The following is a 23,409-nucleotide window of genomic DNA, read 5'->3' as shown; positions in this document are numbered from 1 at the left end:
GAGTAGAATTAGGCCATTCGGCCCATCGAGCCCACTCTGCCACTAATCCCATTTTCCTGCCTTCTCCCCATAGCCCTTGACACCTGTTTTAATCAAGGCTCTGCCTTAAAAATATTCATTGACTTGGTCTCCACAGCCTTCTGTGGCATTGAGTTCCATTTGTTGGGCCAAATGGCCTAATTCTGTTCCTGTGATGTGAACTAATGAACTCATTTGGTAGGGATGGGCCATTGCTAGAGACTTATTGGCTGGTAGCCACTGATGGAGTCTGGCCCTACCTCAGTTGCCTGAGTGAATTGAGGTTTCAGATTGCTCTGGAATTCTCACTTGCCATCGCTGACAGGCTTAGGAAGATCTTTGACACTACATCCATCTTGATATTCAACTCCTTGGATCTGGACTTTAGAAGAGAATTAGTCCCCTTGTTCATAAGTTCTAGGGGCAGAATTAGGCCATTCGGCCCATCAGGTCTACTCTGCCATTCAATCATGGCTGATCTACCTTCCCCTCTTAACCCCATTCTCCTCCCTTCTCCCCATAACCCCTGACACCAAAAGCCTACATCCAAAGTTTTTGGTTGGAATCATCCATAATTGTCTTCATCAGACGCAATCATAGAACATGGAACACAGAACAGTACAGCACTGGAACAGGCCTTTCGGCCCAAATGTCTTTTGGATGTGGGAGGAAACCGGACCAGTCGGAGGAACCCCACGCAGTCATAGGGAGAACGTGCGAACTCCACATAGGCGTCACCCGAGGTCAGGATCGAACCGGGGTCTCAGGCACTGTGAGACATTGGCTCTCTCTCAGCTTGCCCCACTGTGCTGACTTGTCCATTGTTCTGTCTATTGTCGATTAACAATTGTTTTGTCAAGTCAGCAAATATCTCTTTAACTCTGGCATTGCACCTCCTGGAATCAGAAGAGCTGTAGCAAGTCAAAAAGAACACCTCAGACAATCAGAGGATGAAAGACACCCCCTACATGACCACCCTTTGCTACCTCAGTGTTTGAAATCACGCAGAGGTTTCCTCTCTCCTGTCCATCCCCTGGACTGCAGTGCATCATCCAGAAGCCTCAAACTCTGGGAAGAGAGACTAGGGAAATCTCCAGAAGACCCTCACATGGCAATCGATCCCTCTGAGAAACTCCCACCAGGTTGCGACCAGCCGTGGATAACCTGGCGCCGTCTCAACAGACTGCGGACAGACGTGGGGAGGAGCAGATCGAACGTGCTGAAGTGGGGATGTACTGAAGATGCGGCAGACTGCGAGTGTGGACGGGGCCTCCAGACTATGGAACATCTCCTGAGCTGTGACATGCTGCATGACACACGCACTGTAAAGGATCTTGCAGAGGCCAACAACGTGGCACTAAAATTTGCTCGCTATTGGCAAACAGTTGTGTGAGGACACGAATGAATAAATAAATAACTATCAGTGCAACATCAATTCACAACCACACAGTGGTACAAGAGGCACATCATGGGTTTTCAGCAAAAATTGTTTATTGCAGATCTGATACTCTTTTATAAAAAGAAGACATGTTTGTAGTCTTTATGTGTTCTTGAAGGTGGTCTGGCGGCTTAACTCATACATTAGATTGATGAGGGAGACCTGGCTCATTGCGTTTTGGTCTTATTCAAGTCTAACCATTTTTCATGTTGCTTTCAGCAAAGGGTGGATGGAATCTGGGACTATTTCTTCTTTTCCGTGTTCGTTGGGTGTGGAATTTAGAAGGATGAGAGGGGATCGTATCGAAACGTATAAGATTATTAAGGGGTTGGACACGTTAGAGGCAGGAAACATGTTCCCAATGTTGGGGGAGTCCAGAACAAGGGGCCACAGTTTAAGAATAAGGGGTAGGCCATTTAGAACGGAGATGAGGAAAAACGTTTTCAGTCAGAGAGTTGTGAATCTGTGGAATTCTCTGCCTCACAAGGCAGTGGAGGCCAGTTCTCTGAATGCATTCAAGAGAGAGCTAGATAGAGCTCTTAAGGATAGCGGAGTCGGGGGTATGGGGAGAAGGCAGGAACGGGGTACTGATTGAGAATGATCAGCCATGATCACATTGAATGGTGGTGCTGGCTCGAAGGGCCGAATGGCCTCCTCCTGCACCTATTGTCTATATTGCAAGCTCTTCTGCAAGGGAAGGAGGCAGTGGAGACACAAGAAACTGCAGATGCTGGAATGCCGAGCAAAACACAAAGTGCTGGAGGAGGAAATCAGCAGGTCAGGCAACATCTGTGGAGAGAATGGACAGATGGTGTTTCGGGTCAAGACCTTTCGTCAGACTGATGGGGTCTGAAGATCAGCTTGAAGAAAGGTCCTAACATGACCTGGAACGTCACCTATCCACGTTCTCTAGAGATGCTGCCTGACCCGCTGAGTTACTCCAGCACTCTGCAAAACGCCACCTATCCATGTTCTCCATAGATGCTGCCTGACACAATATATAGGAATTTTGTTAGCCAGAGTGAATCTGTGGAATTCATTGCCACAGAAAGCTGTGGAGGCCAAGTCAATGGATATTTTTAAGGCAGAGATACTAAAGATAGATTCTTAATTAGTAAGGGTATCGGGAGTTATGGAGAGAAGGCAGGAGAATGGGGTTAGGAGGGAGAGATAGATCATCCATGATTGAATGGTGGAGTAAACTTGATGGGCCACTTGGCCTAATTCTGCCCCAAATCTTCTGAACTTGATTATGAAGGGAGTCAAAGGTTATGGGGTGAAGGCAGAAGAATGGGGTTGAAAGGGGAAAATGGATCAGCCATGATTGAATGGCAGAGGAGATGATGGGCTGAGTAGCCTAATTCTGCTTCTATACCTTATAGATAACTGGCATCATGGTTGACAACCATGGTTTACACAACCAACCTTCCTTCCATCGACTCCATCTGCACCCCACGCTGCCTCGGCAAGGCCAGCAGCATAATCAAGGACCAGTCTCACTCCGGTCACTCCCTCTTCTCCTCTCCCAAGAGGTGCAGAAGTGTGAAAACGCACACCTCCAGATTCAGGGACAATTTCTTCCCAGCTGTTATCAGGCAACTGAACCAATTAGAGAGCAGTCCTTACCTCTCATCTGTGACATTGGAGGCTATCTTTAATCGGACTTTACTAGACTTTCTCTTGCACTAAACGCTATTCCCTTTATAGACCCAAAAAGCTGGAGTAACTCAGCGGGACAGGCAGCATCTCTGGAGAGAAGGAATGGGTGACGTTTCAGGTCGAGACCCTTCTTCCGACACAGAGAGATTGGACAAATCTCTCATAAAGTGCTGGAGTGACTCAGTGGGCCAGGAAGTGTCTCTGGAAACATGGATAGGTGACTATACTTTAGACTTCGGAGATATAGCATGGAAACAGCCACTTTGGCCCACTGAGTCTGCGTCAACCGGTGATCACCCCGTGCACATGAGCACTATTTAACACACCAGGGACCGTTTCCAATTCAACCGACAAACCTGCACGTCTTTGGAGTGTAGGAGGAAACCGGAGCACCCGGAGAAAACCCACGCAGTCCACGGGGAGAATGTACAAACTCCGTACAGACAGCATCCGTAGTTGGGATGGAACCTGGGTGTCTGGCGCTGCGCCAGCCTGGGGGACATTGTGGGTCAGAACCCTGCTTCAGGCTGATGGTAGGGAGGGGAAGAAAGCTGGGAGAGAGGAGGGGGGGGGGGGGGGGGCGGGACAATATTGTACAATATTGTACAATACAATATTGTATTGTATTGTATAGTATATCTGGCATCCACCAACACCAGGGCAGGAGGATGAGGGGTGAACTTATACAGGTGTACAAAATCATGAGAGGAATAGATCGCATGAATGCACAGAGTCTCTTGCCCAGAGTAGTGGAATCGAGAACCAGAGGACATGGGTTTAAGGTGAAGGTAGACACAAAAATGCTGGAGTAACTCAGCGGGTCAGGCAGCATCTCGGGAGAGAAGGAATGGGTGACGTTTCTGGTCGAGACCCTTCTTCAGACTGATGTCAAGGGAGTCAAGTCAAGTCAAGTCAATTTTATTTGTATAGCACATTTAAAAACAACCCACGTTGACCAAAGTGCTGCACATCTGATTAGGGGAGGGGGCGGGACACCCATTCCTTCTCTCCCCAGATGCTGCCTGACCCGCTGAGTTACTCCAGCATTATGTGTCTAACTCAATTTAAACCAGCATCTGCAGTTTTTTTCCTACATAGGTTTAAGGTGAGATGGGAAAGATTTAATAGGGAATTGAAGGATAACTTTTTCACACGATGGGTGGAGGGTGTATAAATGAGCTGCCAGGGGAGGTGGTTGAGGCAGGGACTATTGCAATGTTTAAGAAATATTTAGACAGGTACATGGATAGGACAGGTTTGGAGGGATATGGACCAAACGCGGGCAGGTGGGACTAGTGTAGTTGGGATATGCTGGTCAGTGTGGGCAAGTTGTGCCGAAGGGCCTGTTTCCGTGCTGTATGACTCTGACTCTTAAGACTCTTAAGAGGCTTTTAGATAGGCATATGGATACACAGGGAATGGATGGATATGGATCACGTGTTGGCAGAGGAGATTCGTTTAACCTGGCATCCTGTTTGGCATTGCCATTGTGAGCCGAATGGCTGATCCTGTTCTACGTTCTATAAACATGTACAATCTGAAGTAAACAGTAAGTGCACAAACTAAAAGCAAATGTTGACATGTATGCAGGGTTGTCAACTATCCCGCATTAGCCGGGACATCCCGTATTTTGGGCAAAATTGGTTTGTCATGTACGGGACCGCCCTTGTCCTGAATTAGGCCCGAAGGGGGCGCTGTAGTCCGGGACACTGTAGGCCTGGCCACTGTAGGCCCGGACACTGTAGGCCCGGACACTGTAGGCCCGACACTGTAGGCCCGGCCACTTTAGGCCCAGACACTGTAGGCCTGGACACTGTAGGCCCGGACACTGTAGGCCCGGACACTGTAGGCCCAGACACTGTACACCCGGACACTGTACACCCAGGGGCCGCTGTAGGCCTGGAGGCCCGAACGCCGCCTACTGGAGGTTGCGTAGCAACCCGCCTCCCGGCCCGGGCGGCCGCCATTGGTGGAGCGGGAGCACGTGGGCGCTGGCTGGGTGAGGTCACGTTGGGGCGCGAGGCAGTGATGTCACCCTTTGTCCCTTATTTGGGAGTGAGGAAGTTGGCAACCCGACATGCATGTGAGTGGAATATATCAGGATACGGTGCAAGCCATAATCTGTACATAGTCATTGTTGCACATTGAAGTACATTTTGAATGCAAGACATTTTGGGTTTGTGTCAAATTACAGTATTTTAAAACATATTCATGCATGCACAATGACCTGAACAACACGTCACCCTCTTGACTAATTTAGGTTCAATCGGAAGACAATATTTTACCTCGAGGCCTTCCAATGGTTGGTATATTTTTCGTAGTGTCTAGATATGTCAGCTCTATGGTACACTGTCCACCACCGATTTTCCAGCAATTGGTGGTCCAACCTCCTTTAATCCAGACAAAATTACAAGAACGCACTTCAAACCTCCTCCGCCCGCCCCCCTGGAAGTCCCCCCGACGATGTGGCGCCCGGGCTGGGCGAGGCGGCCGATCGCCACCTCATCAGGACTTCCACAGCCGATCGGCGGGTGGACTTTGCCCCCTGCGGCCGGGGCTCTGGAACTCGTGCAGGGCCGGAGCCGGCCAGAGAGCTAGATAGAGCTCTTAAGGATAGCGGAGTCAGGGGTATGGGGAGAAGGCAGGAACGGGGTACTGATTGAGAATGATCAGCCATGATCACATTGAATGGCGGTGCTGGCTCGAAGGGCCGAATGGCCTCCTCCTGCACCTATTATCTATTGTTCCCGCGGCCGACTTTGCGGTATCTCGGCCCCTCGGCGGAACGTTCCGGTACCGTTGGACTACTCCCGAAGGCCGTGGCCTCTGTCGGAATGGCGACCTGGATAATCCAGCAAGGCTCTGGAGACCAAGGGTGCCGGAAAATCGGTGATGGAGCTGTCTAGAACGTACACGCTGCCATGAGGAGGGGTGGGGCACCAGATGGTGTTGAATGTAACTTTTACCACAACTTGTTTAAAAAAATTATACCGTTTCTTTTCTTCATCAACACAGAACCTGCTGAAAATGGAGAAATAGTTTTATTTCCCCTGGCTGTGCCGGTACAGAGATAAGTCGTTCAACTTCAAGTCTTGCCGTTCACCACGGCAAGAAAGATAAAAATGCATCAGTACCACCATTTTACATTTTTAAAACATTTTACATTTTAAAACAAGTGAATAAATACATAGTAAAAGCTCCGTAACTTAGATTGGGGTTTTTTTAAAAATCTAGTCGAATGGCATTTCATTAACACTGAAGTATAATTCTGACTTGACTGTGCCTACGATGCACACAGAAATGTACAAGAACATCTATTACTTAACTCAAACTCACTGGACAAGCAGATTGGCAGACGCTAGTGTGTTTAGTCTTTATTTGTTTTCTCGTTGGAGAGCAAAAAAACTGTTCTCAGAAATAGGCTGCGGAAAGTTTCTGTTCAATGCCGGGCTTCGGGAAGCAAAGCTGATTTCCGAACAGTGGCGAGGGACAGGAGGAGAAGGGATGGAGAGAGAGAGAGGGAGGGAGAGAGAGAGAGAGAGACAGAGAGAGAGAGAGAGATTCTGGAAGGGATGGGGTTTTTCTCTGTAGCGAGGAACGTCCATCTTTAAATTGAAACTTCATATTCCCGTGCCTCCTGAAAATCAAATAACATACTGCAGGGTAGGTTGTTGTTGCCACGATTTCAGCACCAATGGTAGACGTTATTAATCACATCATTGATTATACGATTGATTAGCACAGATTTTAGTTTAGTTTCGTTTAGAGATACAGTGCGGAAACAGGCCCTTCAGCCCACCGAGTCCACGCCGATCAGCGATCCCTGCGCACTAACACACTAGGGACAATTTACACATATACCAAGTGTACAAACCCAAGCCAATTAACCTACAAACCTGCACGTCTTTGGAGTGTGGGAGGAAACCGAAGATCACGGAGAAAACCCACGCAGGTCACGGGGAGAACGTACAAACAACACCCGTGGTTGGGATGGAACCCGGGTCTCCGGTGCTGCAAGTGCTGTAAGGCAGCAACTCTACCACCGCGCCACCGTGCAGCCCCCCCGCGCCCCACCCCCCACCCCCCCAGATTGTCTGCCGAGATCACCACGGCAACACTCCACGGTCCATTATGGAAGACAATAGTCCTCCTGCAAATGTGCAGTCCGTTTAGTTTACTTTAGCGATACATGGTGGAAACAGGCCCTTCGGCCCACCGAGTGCGCGACGACCAGCGAAATCTCCGTACACAAGCACTACCCTACAAACCAGGGGGAATTTACAATTTACAGAAGCCAATTAACCTACAAACCTGCACGTCTTTGGAGTGTGGGTGGAAACCGGAGCACCCGGAGAAAACCCACTCAGGTCACGGGGAGAACGTACAAACTCCGTGCAGACAGCACCCGTGGTCAGGATTGAACCTGGGTCTCCGGTGCTGTGAGGCAGCAACTCTACCGCTGTGCCACCGTGCCACCCTAACAGAACACTCAGTGCTCACAACACTCTAAGTGTGGTCTAACCAATGTTTCCATCAAGTTTTTCATCAGGACATCCGAACTCTTAGACACACTGTGCAGCACTAATGCAGTGTCCCCTCCACACAAGGCCAATGGAGGTAGGACAAATAGTATGATGGCAATATTGCAACTGAACGACATGCAGATGGAAAACACGTGAAATGATGTGATGTTCACATGCACACGACATGCAGACACGGGTTACATACCTCCATCCCACACGCCAGAATGTGGCATCACTGTTCAACAAAGCTTCGAGACGTATAAGTCAATGAGTCTACAGCGCCTCTCCGATCATTGGGAATCCTACATTCCTGCTGGATTTTCCAGCGATTTTGACTCCATTTGACACCATAGTTATACAGCATGGAAACAGGCCCTTCGGCCCAACTTTACCATGCTGACCAAGATGCCCCATCTGCTCTAGTCCCACCTGCGAACTAACGTTTGGCCCCTATCCCTTTAAACCAAAAGATATCCTACTTTTATCAGGCAACTGAACCATCGTACCACAACCAGAGAGCAGTGCTGAACCACTATCTACCTCTTTGGTGACCCTCGGGCTATCCTTGACTGGATATTGCTGGCTTTACCTTGCACTAAACGTCATTCCCTTGTCATAGGTATTTATTTCACAAAATGCTGGAGTAACTCAGCAGATCAGGCAGCATCTCAGGAGAGAAGGAATGGGTGATGTTTCGGGTCGAGACCCTTCTTCAAGAAGGGTCTCGACCCGAAACATCACCCATTCCTTCTCTCCTGAGATGCTGCCTGATCTGCTGAGTTACTCCAGCATTTTGTGAAATAAATACCTTCGATTTGTACCAGCATCTGCAGTTATTTTCTTACATTCCCTTGTCATGTACAGTATCTGTACACTGTAAATGGCTCGATTGTAATCATGTATTGTCTTTCTGCTGACTGGTTAGCACGCAACAAAAGCTTTTCACTGTACCTCGCTCGGTACACGTGACAATAAACTAAAACTGAACTATCCATGTACCTGTCCACATGTCTTTTAAATGTTTTTATAGTTTTTGCCTCAACTACGTCCTATGGCAGCTTGTTCCATACACCCACCACCCTCTGTGGAAACAGGTTGCCTTCAGGTCCCCTCTTTTCCCCTCTCACCTTAATGGAGATGAATGAGAAATAAGAAACGGTGAACAAAATGAGCAGATGCCACACACTTTAATGATAAATTAGCATTTAGCCACAGTTACAAGTGATGACATCGATCATCCACCACAACAATCTCTCTGGTGAAATGTTCTCCTCAAACAGTTATACTGGGAGTGAGTCAGTGAGAAGATTGCATTATCTTGCAATTTACCTGCCATTAGAAATGTATAATGTGTTTAATATTCAGATTGGCATTGTCATTAAAGATTTTGGACAAAATATAAATATTCCCCATTGGACATTTGAAGTTGTTGTATCTTTAGTTTAGTTTAGTTTGGAAGTACAGCGTGGAAACAGGCCCTTTCAGCCCACCGTGTGCACACCGACCAATGATCACACATACACTAGTTCTATCCTACACCCCCAAGGGACAGTTTACGGAAGCCAATTAACCTACAACCCTGCGCGCCTTTGGAGTGTGGGAGGAAACCGGAGCTCCCGGAGAAAACCCACGTGGTTTCACAGGGAGAAGGTGCAAACTCTGTACAGACAGCGCCCGTAGTCAGGATCGAACCTGGGACTCTGACAAATGACGTTGTGCCACTGTGCCGCCCTTAGTTTATGCTTCAAACAAAATAACGTCAATGATGTACAGTGACTTCAACAAATGTACTAAGCAGTAAGAATATCATCAAGTCAAGTCAAGGGGCAAGGGTTACATACCTCCACGGTAAATTCCTATTAAATCTTTTCCCCTTCACCTTAAACCTTTGTCCTCTGGTCCTCGATTCCTCTACTCTGGGCGAGGGGCTCTGTGCGTCTACCCGATCTATTCCTCTCATGATTTTGTACACCTCTATAAGATCACCCCTCATCCTCCTGCGCTCCAAGGAATAGAGTCCCAGCCTTCTCAACCTCTCCTGATAGCCCAGACCCTCTAGTCCTGGCAACATCCTCGTAAATTTTCTCTGCACCCTTTTGCAGCTTGACAACATCTTTCCTATAGAACTGAACACAATAAGCAAAAGAGTTGGCATCAACTCTAGCTGCTACTTCTTGCTTTAAGCTTCAGTTTCCTCACTGCTCAAATTAGTGATGAGAGAAATATAAGTTTCACAAGCAAACGTTGACCTCTCTCAGTGAGAGACTATCTGCTAATTATTTTGCCGCATTATGAAGCCAAGCCCAGGACCACTGAGTGTAGAGTCATAGAGTCATAGATTGATACAGTGTGGAAACAGGCCCTTCGGCCCAACTCGCCCACACCGGCCAACAATGTCTCACTTTGTCCCATTTACCTGCGCTTGGTCCATGACTCTCCTAACCTGTCGGATTCCTATTAAGTATTTTCCCCTTCACCTTGAACCTATGTCCTCTGGTCCTCGATTCCCCTACTCTGGGTAAAGGACTCTGTGCATCTGAACCCTTTCAAGCTTGACAATATCTTTCCTATAACAGGGTGCCCAGAACTGAACACACAATATTCTCAATGCGGTCTCACCAACGGAAGACAACGGAATCCATTGCGGAAGTATTTTAACCGGGATGAATGGTGAGATTGAGTATCAAACACTCTTTAAAATGAAATTAACAGGTTCTGAACCTAAGGATGGGATGGGTAAAAACATAAGGAGGTGAATCATCTAGTGTTAACTAAACAAGGTGATCACAGACTCCCTGAGCTCCATTGTAAAGCATCAGGTTAGATTGGCTTGTAGGAAGGTTTTTTAAATAGAAACATAGAAAATTGTTGCAGGAGTAGGCCATTCGGCCCTTCGAACCAGCACCGCCATTCAATATGACCATCGCTGATCATCTAAATTCAGTACCACGTTCCTGCTTTCTCCCCCATCCTTCGATTCCGTTAGCCCTAAGAGCTATATCTAACTCTCCCTTGCAACCATCCAGTGAATTGGCCTCCACTGCCTTCTGTGACAGAGAATTCCACAGATTCACAACTCTCTGGGTGAAAAAGTTTCTCCTCATCTCAGTCCTAAATGGCCGACCCCTTATTATTAAACTGTGACCCCCTGGTTCTGGACGCCCTCAACATCGGGAACATTTTTCCCTCATCTGGCCAGTACAATCTGTTGACATTTTTATATGTTTCTATAATGGACTATATTAGAGTCATAAAGTCATGCAGCGTAGAGACAGGCCCGTTGGCCCAGCATGCCAACATGTCCTATCTACACTAGTCCCACCTGCCTGTGTTTGGCCCATACCCCTCCAAACCTGTCCTATCCGTGTACCTAAGTGGTTCTTAAACATTGCTATAGTCCCTGCCTCAACTACCTCCTCCGGCAGCTCGTTTGTGTGAAAATGTTACCCCTCAGGTTCCCATTAACTCCCCCCTCACCTTAAACCTATGTTTCTTAAATGTTGTGATAGTACCTGCCTCAACTATCTCCTCCGGCAACTCGTACCATACACCCACCACCATTTGTGTGAAAAAGTTACCCCTCAAGTTCCTATTAAATCTTTCCCCCCCCCTCACCTTAAACCTATGTCCTCTGGTTCTCGATTCCCCTACACTGGGCAAGAGACTCTGTGCGGCTACGCGATCTATTCCCCTCATATTCCTCCTCTATTGTCCTTTAGTTTAGTTTAGTTTAATTTAGAGATACAGCGTGGAAACAGGCCCACCGAGTCCGCATCGACCAGCGATCCCCGTACACTAACACTATCCTATACACACTAGGGGCAATTTACATACACCAAGCCAATTAACCTACATACCTGTACGTCTTTGGAGTGTGGGAGGAAACCGAAGATCGCAGAGAAAACCCACGCAGGTCACGGGGAGAACGTGCAAACTCCGTACAGACAGCGCCCGTAGTTGGGATGGAACCCGGGACTCTGGCGCTGCAAGTGCTATAAGGCAGCAACTCTACCGCTGCGCCACCGTGACCCAACTTACAGTTATACAGTAATATGAATTTGATTGCATCCCACCACACAGGGAAGCAGCCCCAGACTAACACTCCCATCATACGTAATTATTAGATTACTGCCAAGATTATCAATTCAATGCCTTCCCTTTACAGTTTTTCCCATAAAATAGCACGCTTTCAAACAAAAATTGGAATGGAAACAAACAGACACCAAATACTTCACACTGAAACCAGGACATAAATCGCACGACTGAAAATAAATGAAGAAGGTGTGATCTTCAACAATACAGTAGGAGGCATGTGAGGGAGGGGAGGGGTGGGGTGGGGGATAGTGACAGGTTAGTGAGAGGGCAGTGGTGATGTGATGGACGCAGATGATGCTAAGCCGAGTCCAATTGCCGCAGCTGCAGGGGCTCGTTACTTACTCCGGTCTCGTATATGGGGTTGTCAAAGGCCGACTCCACCGTGATGTGGTTGTACGGGTGGCTTCCTGCCAGTGGCAATCTCAGAGTGGACTTTCCCTGGAACCTGGCGAAAGAGATGAATTAAAAAAAAAAAAAACAGGCTAACCTCGGGTCTGGCCCAATTAGGGCTGCACGGTGGCGCAGCGGTAGAGTTGCCGCCTTACAGCGAATGCAACGCCGGACCCGGGTTCCATCCCGACTACGGGTGCTGTCTGTACGGAGTTTGTACGTTCTCCCCGTGATCCGCATGGGTTTTCTCCGGGTGCTCCGGTTTCCTCTCACACTCCAAAGACGTGCAGGTTTGTAGGTTAATTGGCTTGGTAAATGTAAAAATTGTCCCTAGTGAGTATAGGATAGTGTTAGTGTGCGGGGATCGCTGGTCGGCGCGGACCCGGTGGGCCGATAGGACCTGTTTCCGCGTTGTATCTCAAAACTAAAACTAATCTCTTTCCACAGAAGAAATAAGGAAGACTTGTTTGCCTGGAGAGCACACAAACAAAAGCTTTTCACTGCAGCTACGAGACAATAACAAACTAGGCGAAACTAAAAGACTCAACGTTCTGGAGTAACTCAGAAGGTCAGGCAGCATCTGTGGAGAACATGGATAGGTGACGTTTCACAGAGTGCTGGAGTAACTCAGCGGGTCAGGCAGCGTCTCTGGAGAAAAAAGATGGGTGATGTTTTGGGTTTGGACTCTGCTTCAAACTAGACTTAAATAAACTAAATTAAACTAAACTAAACTAAAGTAGTGTCTGAAGAAGGGTCTCGACCCAAAACATCACCCATTCCTTCTCTCCAGAGATGCTGCCTGACCCTCTGAGGTACTCCAGCATGTTGTGCCTAACTTTGATTTAAACCAGCAGCATCTGCAGTTCTTTCCTACACATAATAATCTAAACTAAGACTGGACTGTGTTAAATTAACTGGTGTTAGTGTGCGGGATCGCTGGTTGTCGTGGACCCGGTGGGCCAAAGGGCCTGTTTCCGCGCTGTATCTCTAAAAAACTGAAATGAACACTATCCGACACATACTAGGGACAATTTACACTTATACCAAGTACACAAACACAAGCCAATTAACCTACAAACCTGTGCACCTTTGGAGTGTGGGAAAGTGAAGATCTCGGAGAAAACCCACGCGGGTCATGGGGAGAACGTACAAACTCCGTACAGACAGCACCCGTAGTCAGGATCGAACCTGGGTCTCTGGCGCTGCAATCGCTGTAAGGCAGCAACTCTACTGCTGTGCCACCGTGACCGCCCTGATCATATATGTGTGTGATATATCCGATCAGATTGGATAGGATGTAAAACAAAGCTTCTCACTGTACCTCAGTACACGTGACAATAATAAACCTAAAGGTAAACTTTGCTTCTCTGCCACCACTTACTTTGTGAAGTAGAAATAGATGCCACCTATGAGCAGGGCCACGACAACCATGGGGATGAAGACCACGATGGCAATGTTGCTGCCTTCCATCTGGTTTGTAGTTGTTGCTGCCTTGGCTACTGCAAGACAGACAGATGTGTTGACCGCATGAGGCACGTGCATCTCCTGACCGTCACATAGTACACCACTCTTACACGGCAAGGTTTACGGTCAGGGCAACCGAGTGGGGCAGCGGGTGGAGCTGATGCCTCGCAGCGCATCAAAAGGCAGTGGAGGCCAATTCCCTGGATGCTTTCACCAGAGAGTTAGATACACCTCTTAATGATAGCGGAGTCAAGGGAAGTTGCAAGTCGGTGGTGGTGGCAATGGATATGGGGAGAGGGCAGGAACGGGGTACTGATTGTGGATGATCAGCCATGATCACGGTGAATGGCGGTGCTGGCTCGAGGGGCCGAATGGCCTCCTCCTGCACCTATTGTCTATTGCCTTGGACTATCTTTGACTTGACTTTACCTTGCACTAAACGTTATTCTCATTATCATGCATCTGTACACTGTGGACGGCTCGATTGTAATCGTGTCTTGTCTTTCCGCTGACTGGCTGGCAAGCAACAGAGGCTTTCCATTTAACCTTGGAACACGTGACAATAAACTAAACTCAAACTCAAAACCCATAAATTGCTGAGAGTCCATTACTGGCAACGATATATTCCCTGGAGCTACAAATGGGGATGTTATCTGCAGGGTGTTTATCTGAAGTTGGAGAGGGAATTGGAAATTAGAATTGACCGCCGGCACTGATCCCCTCCCCCCCCCACCCCACCCAGGGCCGTCTTAACGCATGGGCCTGATGGGCACTTGCCCGGGGCCCCACGAGCATAGGGGCCCCATGCTGATCTGTGTATGTTAAGTGACTTGCAATAAATAAATACTACTTTAAAAATGTAGGTTCAATAAGTGCTTTTTTCGCAACATTTTCCATCCCTAAGTGCTTCTCACAGCGATCTGTAAGTGCTTTTCGCAACAATGTAGCACCCTAAGTCCATCGCTATGTGCTTTTCGGTAAGTGCTTTTCGCCGGCACGACAGGGGGGGGGGGGGCTGGTAGGGAAAGGGGGGTGGGGAGAGTAACGGTGGGGGCGACGGGGAGGGTGGGGGGAAGAGGAGAGAGTGGGGGTGGGAGGAGGCAGAGTGGGACTGGGGAGGGGGACAGCAAGGGTGGGGGTTGGTGGTGGGGGGGGAAGAGAGAGTGGGGGAAATGGGGGTGCTGGGGAAAGGGGGGTGGCGGAGAGTAACAGTTGGTCTGGGGAGCGAGAATGGGGGGGGTCTGAGAATGGGCACTGGGGAGGGGGACAACAGGGGTCATGAAATTGTGTTTAGGATTTTTCTTCAGAGCCCCACTCATGCACTCCATTCCCCCCTTAATCCCCCTTAAAACTCCCCCAGACCTGTGCTGCATTAACTTAAATTAGTTTCAGGGTTGTTTTTTTTAAGAGCCCCACTCACCCACTCCATCCACACCCCCTCAACCCCACTTATCATCCCACCCCCCACAACCCACCTCATCCCCCCTTATCCTCTTCTCACCCACTCCATCCCCCCCAGCCCCCTTATCCCCCCCCCTCTCTTCCACCCTCCATTCATCGACCATTTACATTTTTATTCCTGTGAGTAGTTGTCGTAGGGGCCCCAGTACACTGCTTTGCCCAGGGCCCATAATGCTGTAAAGACGGCCCTGACCCCACCCCACTCCGCACTGCATCAGCAGGAAGGTGGCTCCAAGATCTCAGTTCTTTTCCATCAGCTTTGGTTGCAGTTGATGGATGGAACCAAATTTCCAAAGCACGTTCTCTACAGGGAAAGGGGCAGTGAGTTCTCCACCGTTGCAACGTTTAACACATGCAGGAGGGAACTGCAGGCGCTGGTTTACACCGAAGACAGACACAAAATGCTGGAGTAACTCAGCGGGTCGGACAGCATCTCTGGAGAGAAGGAATAGGTGACGTCACCTATAGGAGCAGATTTGGGCCAATCAGCCCATCGAGTCTACTCCGTCATTCAATCGTGGCCGATCCATCTCTCCCTCCCAACCCCATTCTCCTGCCTTCCCCCCATAACCCCTGACACCCGTACTAATCAAGGACACAGACACAATGGATCGCAGATGCTGTTTACAACAAGAGGCACAAAGTGCTGGAGTAACTCGGGCGGGTCGGGCAGCATCTCTGGAGAGATGGAGTGGGCGACGTTTCGGGTCGGGACACTTCCTCAGACTGAAAGTAGAACGAGGGGGATTTTTGAAATGGCATCAAAACCTGGCGACTCTTGTATATAGTCTCAGTGTGGGCTGTCTCTCTGCATCCCTGTACTTAATTGGGAATTGTACCCATTAAGGCAACAATCTTAGATCTGAATGAGGAAAAAGAATTTCACTGAAGCTTGGTGCACGTGATAACGTGATGCCGGCAGTGCCGGGAGGACCGGCGCCCGTCCCGGCCTGACCTTCCTCCCATGGTGCAGCGTGGCGGCAGAGAGAAGGTCAAAGAAGATGGCCGCCGGCAGGGCGAATGTGGGGCGGTGCCTTGCGGCCACTCTCCTGCTGCTGGCCGCTGTGATGGCCGCCCGAGGCCGGGGTGTGTGGCTCCCTCTCCCCTTTACTCTCCCCCCCTCGCTCGCCCCCGGCCGCCACAGCCTCGGATATACCCTGGGATCTTGCTGTGCGCTTTTGGAGTGGGGGAGGGGAGGGTGCTAGACCAATGCAGGAGAGGTTTGGACCCAACGGGTCCATGGGTCATCTAGTCTCCTTTAAACATTGCCCTTCTCACCTTCAAGCTATGCCCTCTAGTCCTTGACATATCTACCCTGGTGAGGCAGGTCCTGATTGTCTACCACATCTATGCCATCCATATTCTCTCACCTTCAAGTCTTCTTTCATTGAAGTACTCATCATAAGTAACTGAAATAAAAGAATAAACACCAGATGGGTGTCATTTTAACCAGTTGGTCTACTGTTCATACGTTTAGAAGTTACAAGAATTAGTATTAGGCCATTCGGCCCATCAAGTCTACTCCGCAATTTAAACATGGCTCGATGGGCCGAAGGGCCTCTTTCCGCACTGTATCTCTAAGGAACTAAAGTTTCTCAGCTTTCTGAACTTTATAAGTCAGAGTTTCATAGATTCTTGATTAGTGCGGGTGTCAGGGGTTGGGAGAAGGCAGGAGAATGGGGTTAGGAGGGAGAGATAGATCAGCCATGATTGAATGGCTGAATCAAGTAGATTCGATGGGCCGAGTGGACTACTTCTGCAACAATCACTTATGAATTGATGAGACCCTGGTTAGTTTAGTTTAGTTTAGTTAAGAGATACAGCACGGAAACAGGCCCTTCGGCCCAACGAATCCGCACCGACCAGCGATCCCCGCACACTAGCATTATCCAACACACACTAGGGACAATTTACAATTACACCAAGCCAATTAACCTACAAACCTGCACGTCTTTGGAGTGTGGGAGGAAACCAGAGCACCCGGAGAAAGCCCACGCAGGTCACGGGGAGAACGTACAAACTCTGTACAGACGGCGCCCGTGGTCAGGATGGAACCCGGGTCTCTGGCGCTGTGAAGCAGCAAATCTACCGCTGCGCCACCGTGCCGCCCTTCTTCAGACTAACAGAATCAATGACCAGTCTCACCCCGGCCACTCCCTCTTCTCCCCTCTCCCATCGGGCAAGAGGTACAGAAGTGTGAAAACGCACACCTCCAGATTCAGGGACAGTTTCTTCCCGGCTGTTGTCAGGCAACTGAACCATCCTACCACAACCAGAGAGCGGTCTTGAACTACTATCTACCTCATTGGTGACCCTCGGACTATCCTCGATTGGACTTTGCTGGCTTTACCTTGCACTAAACGTTATTCACGTTATTCCCTTGTCATGTATCTGTACACTGTAAATGGCTCGATTGTAATCATGTGTTGTCTTTCCGCTGACTGGTGAGCACGCAACACAAGCTTTTCACTGTACCTCGGTACACGTGACAATGAGGTCATAAGTGATAGGAGCAGAAGTAGGCCATTCGGCCCATCAACTCCACCATTCGATCATGGCTGATCTATCTCTCCCTCCTAACCCCATTCTCCTGCCTTCTCCCCATAATCTCTGACACCCTCACACGACTCTTGACACAATAAATTAAACTGAAACTGAAACTGAATGGCCTAATTCTGCTCCTATCGCCAATGAACAGGCCCTTCGGCCCAACTTGCCCACACCGTCCAACGTGCCCCATCTACACTAGTCCCACCTGCATACGTTTGGCCCGTATCCCCTCTAAACCTGTCCTATCCATGTACCTGTCCAAACGTTTCATAAACGTTGCAATGGTCCCGGCCTCAACTACCTCCTCCGGCAGCTCGTTCCTCCCACCCACCCACCGAGGGTGGTCAACTTCCTCACTCCCAAATACGGGACAAGATGACGTCACCGCCCCGCGCCACCTCACCCAGCCAGCGCCCCACGTGCTCCCGCTCCACCAATGGCGGCCGCCATTGGTGGAGTGGGAGCACGTGGCCGCTGGCTGGGCGAGGGCACGTGGGGCGCTGGGCGGTGACGTCACCCTTTGTCCCGTATTTGGGAGTGAGGAAGTTGGCAACCCTACTAATACGGGGACAAGGGCGGTCCCGTACGGGACAAAACTGCCTACGCCCTCCACCCTCTGTGTGAAAGGGTGACCCTTTAGGTTCCCGTTAGATCTTTTCTTAATAGACTCCTTCAGACTAACATTACCTTTGCAGAAGGGTGGCGGGTGGCTCCAAGCCGAGGGGTGGCCGGGAAGGCATTTGACGCTGGCTTCCCCTGTTAGCTCGTAGCCGTCGAAGCAGTTAAACCGCAGGGCCTCCCCCGGCTGGTACACCATCTTCTCCGCCGTCCGATAACCGTTGTCCGGCGCCCCCGGGGTTACGGCACGGCTCGAAAACTTCCGCTGCCAAGATCAATACACGGTGGGATTAAATAACAACACCAGTCCAGGATGTGAGGGGCGTGAGCTACAGGCAGAGGTTAACCAGGCTGGGTCTCTACTCCTTGGAGCGCAGGAAGACGAGGGGTGATCTTATAGAGGTGTGCAATCTAGTGCTCATGAGAGGAATAGAGGAGATCTTATCGAAACGTATAAGATTATTAAGGGGTTGGACAGGTTAGAGGCAGGAAACATGTTCCCAATGTTGGGGGAGTCCAGAACAAGGGGCCACAGTTTAAGAATAAGGGGTAGGCCATTTAGAACTGAGATGAGGAAAAACTTTTTCAGTCAGAGAGTTGTAAATCTGTGGAATTCTCTGCCTCAGAAGGCAGTGGAGGCCAATTCTCTGAATGCATTCAAGAGAGAGCTAGATAGAGCTCTTAAGGATAGCGGAGTCAGGGGGTATGGGGAGAAGGCAGGAACGGGGTACTGATTGAGAATGATCAGCCATGATCACATTGAATGACGGTGCTGGCTTGAAGGGCCGAATGGCCTCCTCCTGCACCTATTGTCTATTGAATAGATCAGGTAGATGCACAGAGTCCTTTGCCCCAGAGTAGGGGAATCGAGAGTCGAGAGTCAAGAGTGACTCTCTCTCTCTCTCTCTCTCTCTCTCTCTCTCTCTCTCTCTCTCTCTCTCTCTCTCTCTCTCTCTCTCTCTCTCTCTCTCTCTCTCTCTCTCTCTCTCTCTCTCTCTCTCTCTCTCTCTCTCTCCCCCCCCCCCACTTTCTCTCTCTCTCTCTCTCTCTCTCTCTCTCTCTCTCTCCCCCACTCTCTCTCTCTCTCTCTCTCTCTCTCTCTCTCTCTCTCTCTCTCTCTCTCTCTCTCTCTCTCTCTCTCTCTCTCTCCCCCCCCCCACTCTCTCTCTCTCTCCCCCACTCTCTCTCTCTCTCCCCCCCACTCTCTCTCTCTCTCTCTCCCCCACTCTCTCTCTCTCTCTCTCTCTCTCTCTCTCTCTCTCTCTCTCTCTCTCTCTCTCTCTCTCTCTCTCTCTCTCTCTCTCTCTCTCTCTCTCTCTCTCTCTCTCTCTCCCCCACTCTCTCTCTCTCTCTCTCCCCCACTCTCTCTCTCTCTCTCTCTCTCTCTCTCTCTCTCTCTCTCTCTCTCTCTCTCTCTCTCTCTCTCTCTCTCTCTCTCTCTCTCTCTCTCTCTCTCTCTCTCTCTCTCTCTCTCTCTCTCTCTCTCTCTCTCTCAGTTCTGCTCGAGTCGTCAATGAAAACTAAACTCTATAAGATCCTGTCGAGGAGCGTGTAGTTGGGATGTGAAGGCAGCGATGTAGCTGGCAGCTGGCAGCTGGAGGAAGGTGTCAGTGGGGCGGGGTGGGGGTGGCTGGACTCACGTAGACACTTTGGGGCTTTGTCGCTCCATTTGGGGTTGCCATTGCGCCTGTTGTAGCAGGTCACGGTGCTGCTGCTCCCAGACACGACGTAGCCTGTGTCACACACGTATTGGACCGTCGAGCCGATGGAAAACTTTGTGTCTGAAACCACCCTGCGACTGTGATCAATGGAGCTGGGCTCAGAGCAGAATATAACTGCGGAGACAAAGCAAGAACAGACTTCAGAGTAATGTCGGGGTGGGCTGGGAACTGCTTTACGTTCTCCTTGCCGACCACCCTGGGTCGTTCCGCGCAACGGGCAAAACTTGCAGCAAAGCGTCAACTACGGGCACTCCGAAGCACCAATGGTCACTTCTGATTGTTGTCATCGACATACGAAAGAGGAAGAGGTTTATTGTCACGTGTAACGAGGTACAGTGGAAGCTTAATAGGATAAGAAGATAACTGCAGATGCTGGTACAAATCGAAGGTATTTATTCACAAAATGCTGGAGTATCTCAGCAGGTCAGGCAGCATCTCGGGAGAGAAGGAATGGGTGACATTTCGGATCGAGACCCTTCTTCAGACAGCGGAAGCTTTTTTGTCGCGTGCTGCCCAGCCAGCAGGGAGACTACACTGTACGTGATTACGTTCGAGCCAATGAATACAAACGTCACCCGTTCCTTCTCTCCACAGATGCTGCCCGTCCCGCTGAGTTACTCCAGCATCTTGTGTCTATCTCCCATTTAAACCAGCAGCTGCAGTTTCAATCATAGATAGACACAAAGGGCGGCCGCCATTGGGTGGAGCGGGAGCACGTGGACACTGGCAGAGCGAGGTCACGTGGGGCAATGAGGTCACCTTGTCCCGTATTTGGGAGTGAGGAAGTTGGCAACCCCTACCTCCCACACACCAAAGACGTGCGGACTTGTAGGTTCATTGGCCCGGTAACATTTGTAAGTTGGCCCCAGTGCGTGCAGGGCAGGGTTAGTGTTAGTGTGCGGGGATCGCTGGTCGGCGCGGACTCGGTGGGCCGAAGCGTGGTTTCCATGCTGTGTCTCTAAACTAAAACTCAAAACTAAAGGAGGTAGTTGAGGCCGGTACTATAACGATGTTTACACAGAGGGTGGTGGGTGTATGGAACTAGCTGCCACAGGAGGTAGTTGAGGCTGGGACTATAACGATGGTTACACAGAGGGTGGTGGGCGTATGGAACTAGCTGCCACAGGAGGTAGTTGAGGCTGGGACTATCCCAACATTTAAGAAACAGTCAGACAGGTACATGGACAGGACAGGTTTGGAGGGATATGGACCAAACGCAGGCAGATGGGACTAGTGTAGCTGTGACATGTTGGCCGGTGTGGGTAAGTTGGGCCGAAGGGCCTGTTTCCACACTGTATCACTCTATGACTCTATGACTAGTGTAGATGGGGCATGTTGGCTGGTATGGGCGAGTTGGGCCGAAGGGCCTGTTTCCACACTGTATCACTCCATTGTAACATCTAGTCCTACTAGTCAATCTAATTTAGAAAGAGAAGGTATTTAGATTTTTAGATTTAGAGATACAGCGCGGAAACAGGCCCTTCGGCCCACCGAATCCGCACCGCCCAGCGATCCCCGCACACTAACACTATCCTACACACACTAGGGACAATTTTTACATTTACTCAGTCAATTAACCTACAAACCTGTACGTCTTTGGAGTGTGGGAGGAAACCGAAGATCTCGGAGAAAACCCACGCAGGTCACGGGGAGAACGTACAAACTCCATACAGACGGCGCCCGTAGTCAGGATCGAACCTGAGTCTCCGGCGCTGCATTCGCTGTAAGGCAGCAACTCTACCGCTGCGCTCTGCCTGACCTGCTGAGTTACTCCAGCATTTTGTGAATAAATACCTTCGATTTGTACCAGCATCTGCAGTTATTTTCTCACACTAATTTAGGAAGAGGTTTTGTCTTGAAGTAGTATAAGAAAATAACTGCAGATGCCGGTACAAATCGAAGGTATTTATTCACAAAATGCTGGAGTAACTCAGCAGGTCAGGCAGCATCTCAGGAGAGAAGGAATGGGTGACGTTTCGGGTCGAGACCCTTCTTCAGACTGATGTCAGGGGGGCGGGACAAAGGATGGATATAGGTGGAGACGGGAAGATAGAGGGAGATCTGGGAAGGGGGAGGAGAAGAGAGGGACAGAGGAACTATCTAAAGTTGGAGAAGTCGATGTTCATACCGCTGGGCTGCTAGCTGCCCACTTGAAGTAGAACCACGTTGCTGCTGTAATGATTGGAACAGTCAGCAGGTGGCAGCAAGTCCCCACTGCTGTAACTCAAGCTGGTGAGAATCAGACAACTTTGCCAAATTAAAGCTGATGTGGAAAATATAGGAATTAGCTCAGGAAGAAAAGATCTCTCTTCTACGTGTTAAAGCATGGACAGGCTCTTGATAGAAGCCACTTGGCTGTTCCATGTTACAAGACACCAGTGCAAAACATAATAAGTGGCACGGCGGTAGAGTTGCTGCCTCACAGCGCCAGAGACCCGGGTTCGATCCTGACTACGGATGCTGTCTGTACGGAGTTTGTACTTTCTCCCCATGACCTGCGTGGGTTTTCTCCGGGTGCTCGGGTTCCCCCCACACTCCAAACGGGTACGGGAATACAGGTAAATACTCCCCCTGAAAGTGGCGTCACAGGTAGACAGGGAGTGTTGTGGAGCTGAGGGATCTAGGAGTGTAGGTACATAGTTCCCTTGAAAATGGCATCACAAACAGATAGGGTGGTCAAGAAGGGTTGGTACGTGTACCCGTGTGATCGTGCTCGTGTGCGGGGACGCTGGTCGGCGCCGACTCGGTGGGCTGATGGGCCGGTTTCCGCACCGTATCGCAAAACTAAACTAAACCTTTCTATGCTAATCCCATTTTCCAGCACGCTGCCCAGAACCATCAATGGGTGTGGGTGTGCGTGGGTGTGTATGTGTGTGTGTATCTGTGTGTGCGAATGTCTGTGTGTGTGGGTGTGTATGTGTGTGTGTGTTTCTGTGTGTGTGTGTGTATCTGTGCGTGGGAATGTCTGTGAATGCGTGTGCGTGTGCATGTGTGTGTGTGTGTGTATGCCTGTATTCATGAGTGTGTGTGAGTGTGTGTGAGTGTGTGTGTGTGAGTGTGAGTGTGCGTGGGTTCGTGAGTGTGAGTGTGTGCATGGGTTCGTGAGTGTGCGTGTGTGAGTGTGCATGGGTTCGTGAGTGTGAGTGTGTGCATGGGTTCGTGAGTGTGCGTGTGTGAGTGTGCATGGGTTCGTGAGTGTGAGTGTGTGCATGGGTTCGTGAGTGTGCGTGTGTGAGTGTGCGTGGGTTTGTGAGTGTGCGTGTGTGAGTGTGCGTGGGTTCGTGAGTGTGAGTGTGTGCGTGTGTGCATGTGTGAGTGTGCATGTGTGCGTGTGTGAGTGTGTGTGCCTTTGTGAGTGTGTGTGCGTGGGTTCATGAGTGTGCGTGTGTGTGTGTGTGAGTGTGTGTGTGCGTGTGTGTGTGTGCGTGGGTTCGTGAGTGTGTGTGTGCGTGTGTGCATGTGTGAGTGTGCG

At 49.8% G+C, this 23,409-nt stretch overlaps 1 protein-coding gene across 1 annotated transcript in view; it reads right to left on the bottom strand.

Annotated features, from left to right (window-relative positions):
* Positions 1 to 1,493: 1,493 nt before the first annotated feature.
* sez6b (seizure related 6 homolog b) overlaps positions 1,494 to 23,409 on the bottom strand; it is a 223,304-nt gene continuing 201,388 nt past the window's right edge. Inside the window, 7 exon segments of the mRNA XM_078422809.1 lie at positions 1,494 to 6,752; positions 12,076 to 12,178; positions 13,505 to 13,622; positions 16,419 to 16,457; positions 18,286 to 18,460; positions 18,462 to 18,481; positions 19,857 to 20,051. Of these exon segments, the coding sequence (XP_078278935.1) occupies positions 6,723 to 6,752; positions 12,076 to 12,178; positions 13,505 to 13,622; positions 16,419 to 16,457; positions 18,286 to 18,460; positions 18,462 to 18,481; positions 19,857 to 20,051 (680 nt within the window). The 3' untranslated portion in view covers positions 1,494 to 6,722.

The sequence above is a fragment of the Rhinoraja longicauda genome, chromosome 26 (genome assembly GCF_053455715.1).
Source record: "Rhinoraja longicauda isolate Sanriku21f chromosome 26, sRhiLon1.1, whole genome shotgun sequence".
Classification (NCBI taxonomy): Eukaryota; Metazoa; Chordata; class Chondrichthyes; order Rajiformes; family Arhynchobatidae; genus Rhinoraja; species Rhinoraja longicauda.
This window is presented reverse-complemented; position numbering and strand designations above follow the sequence as displayed.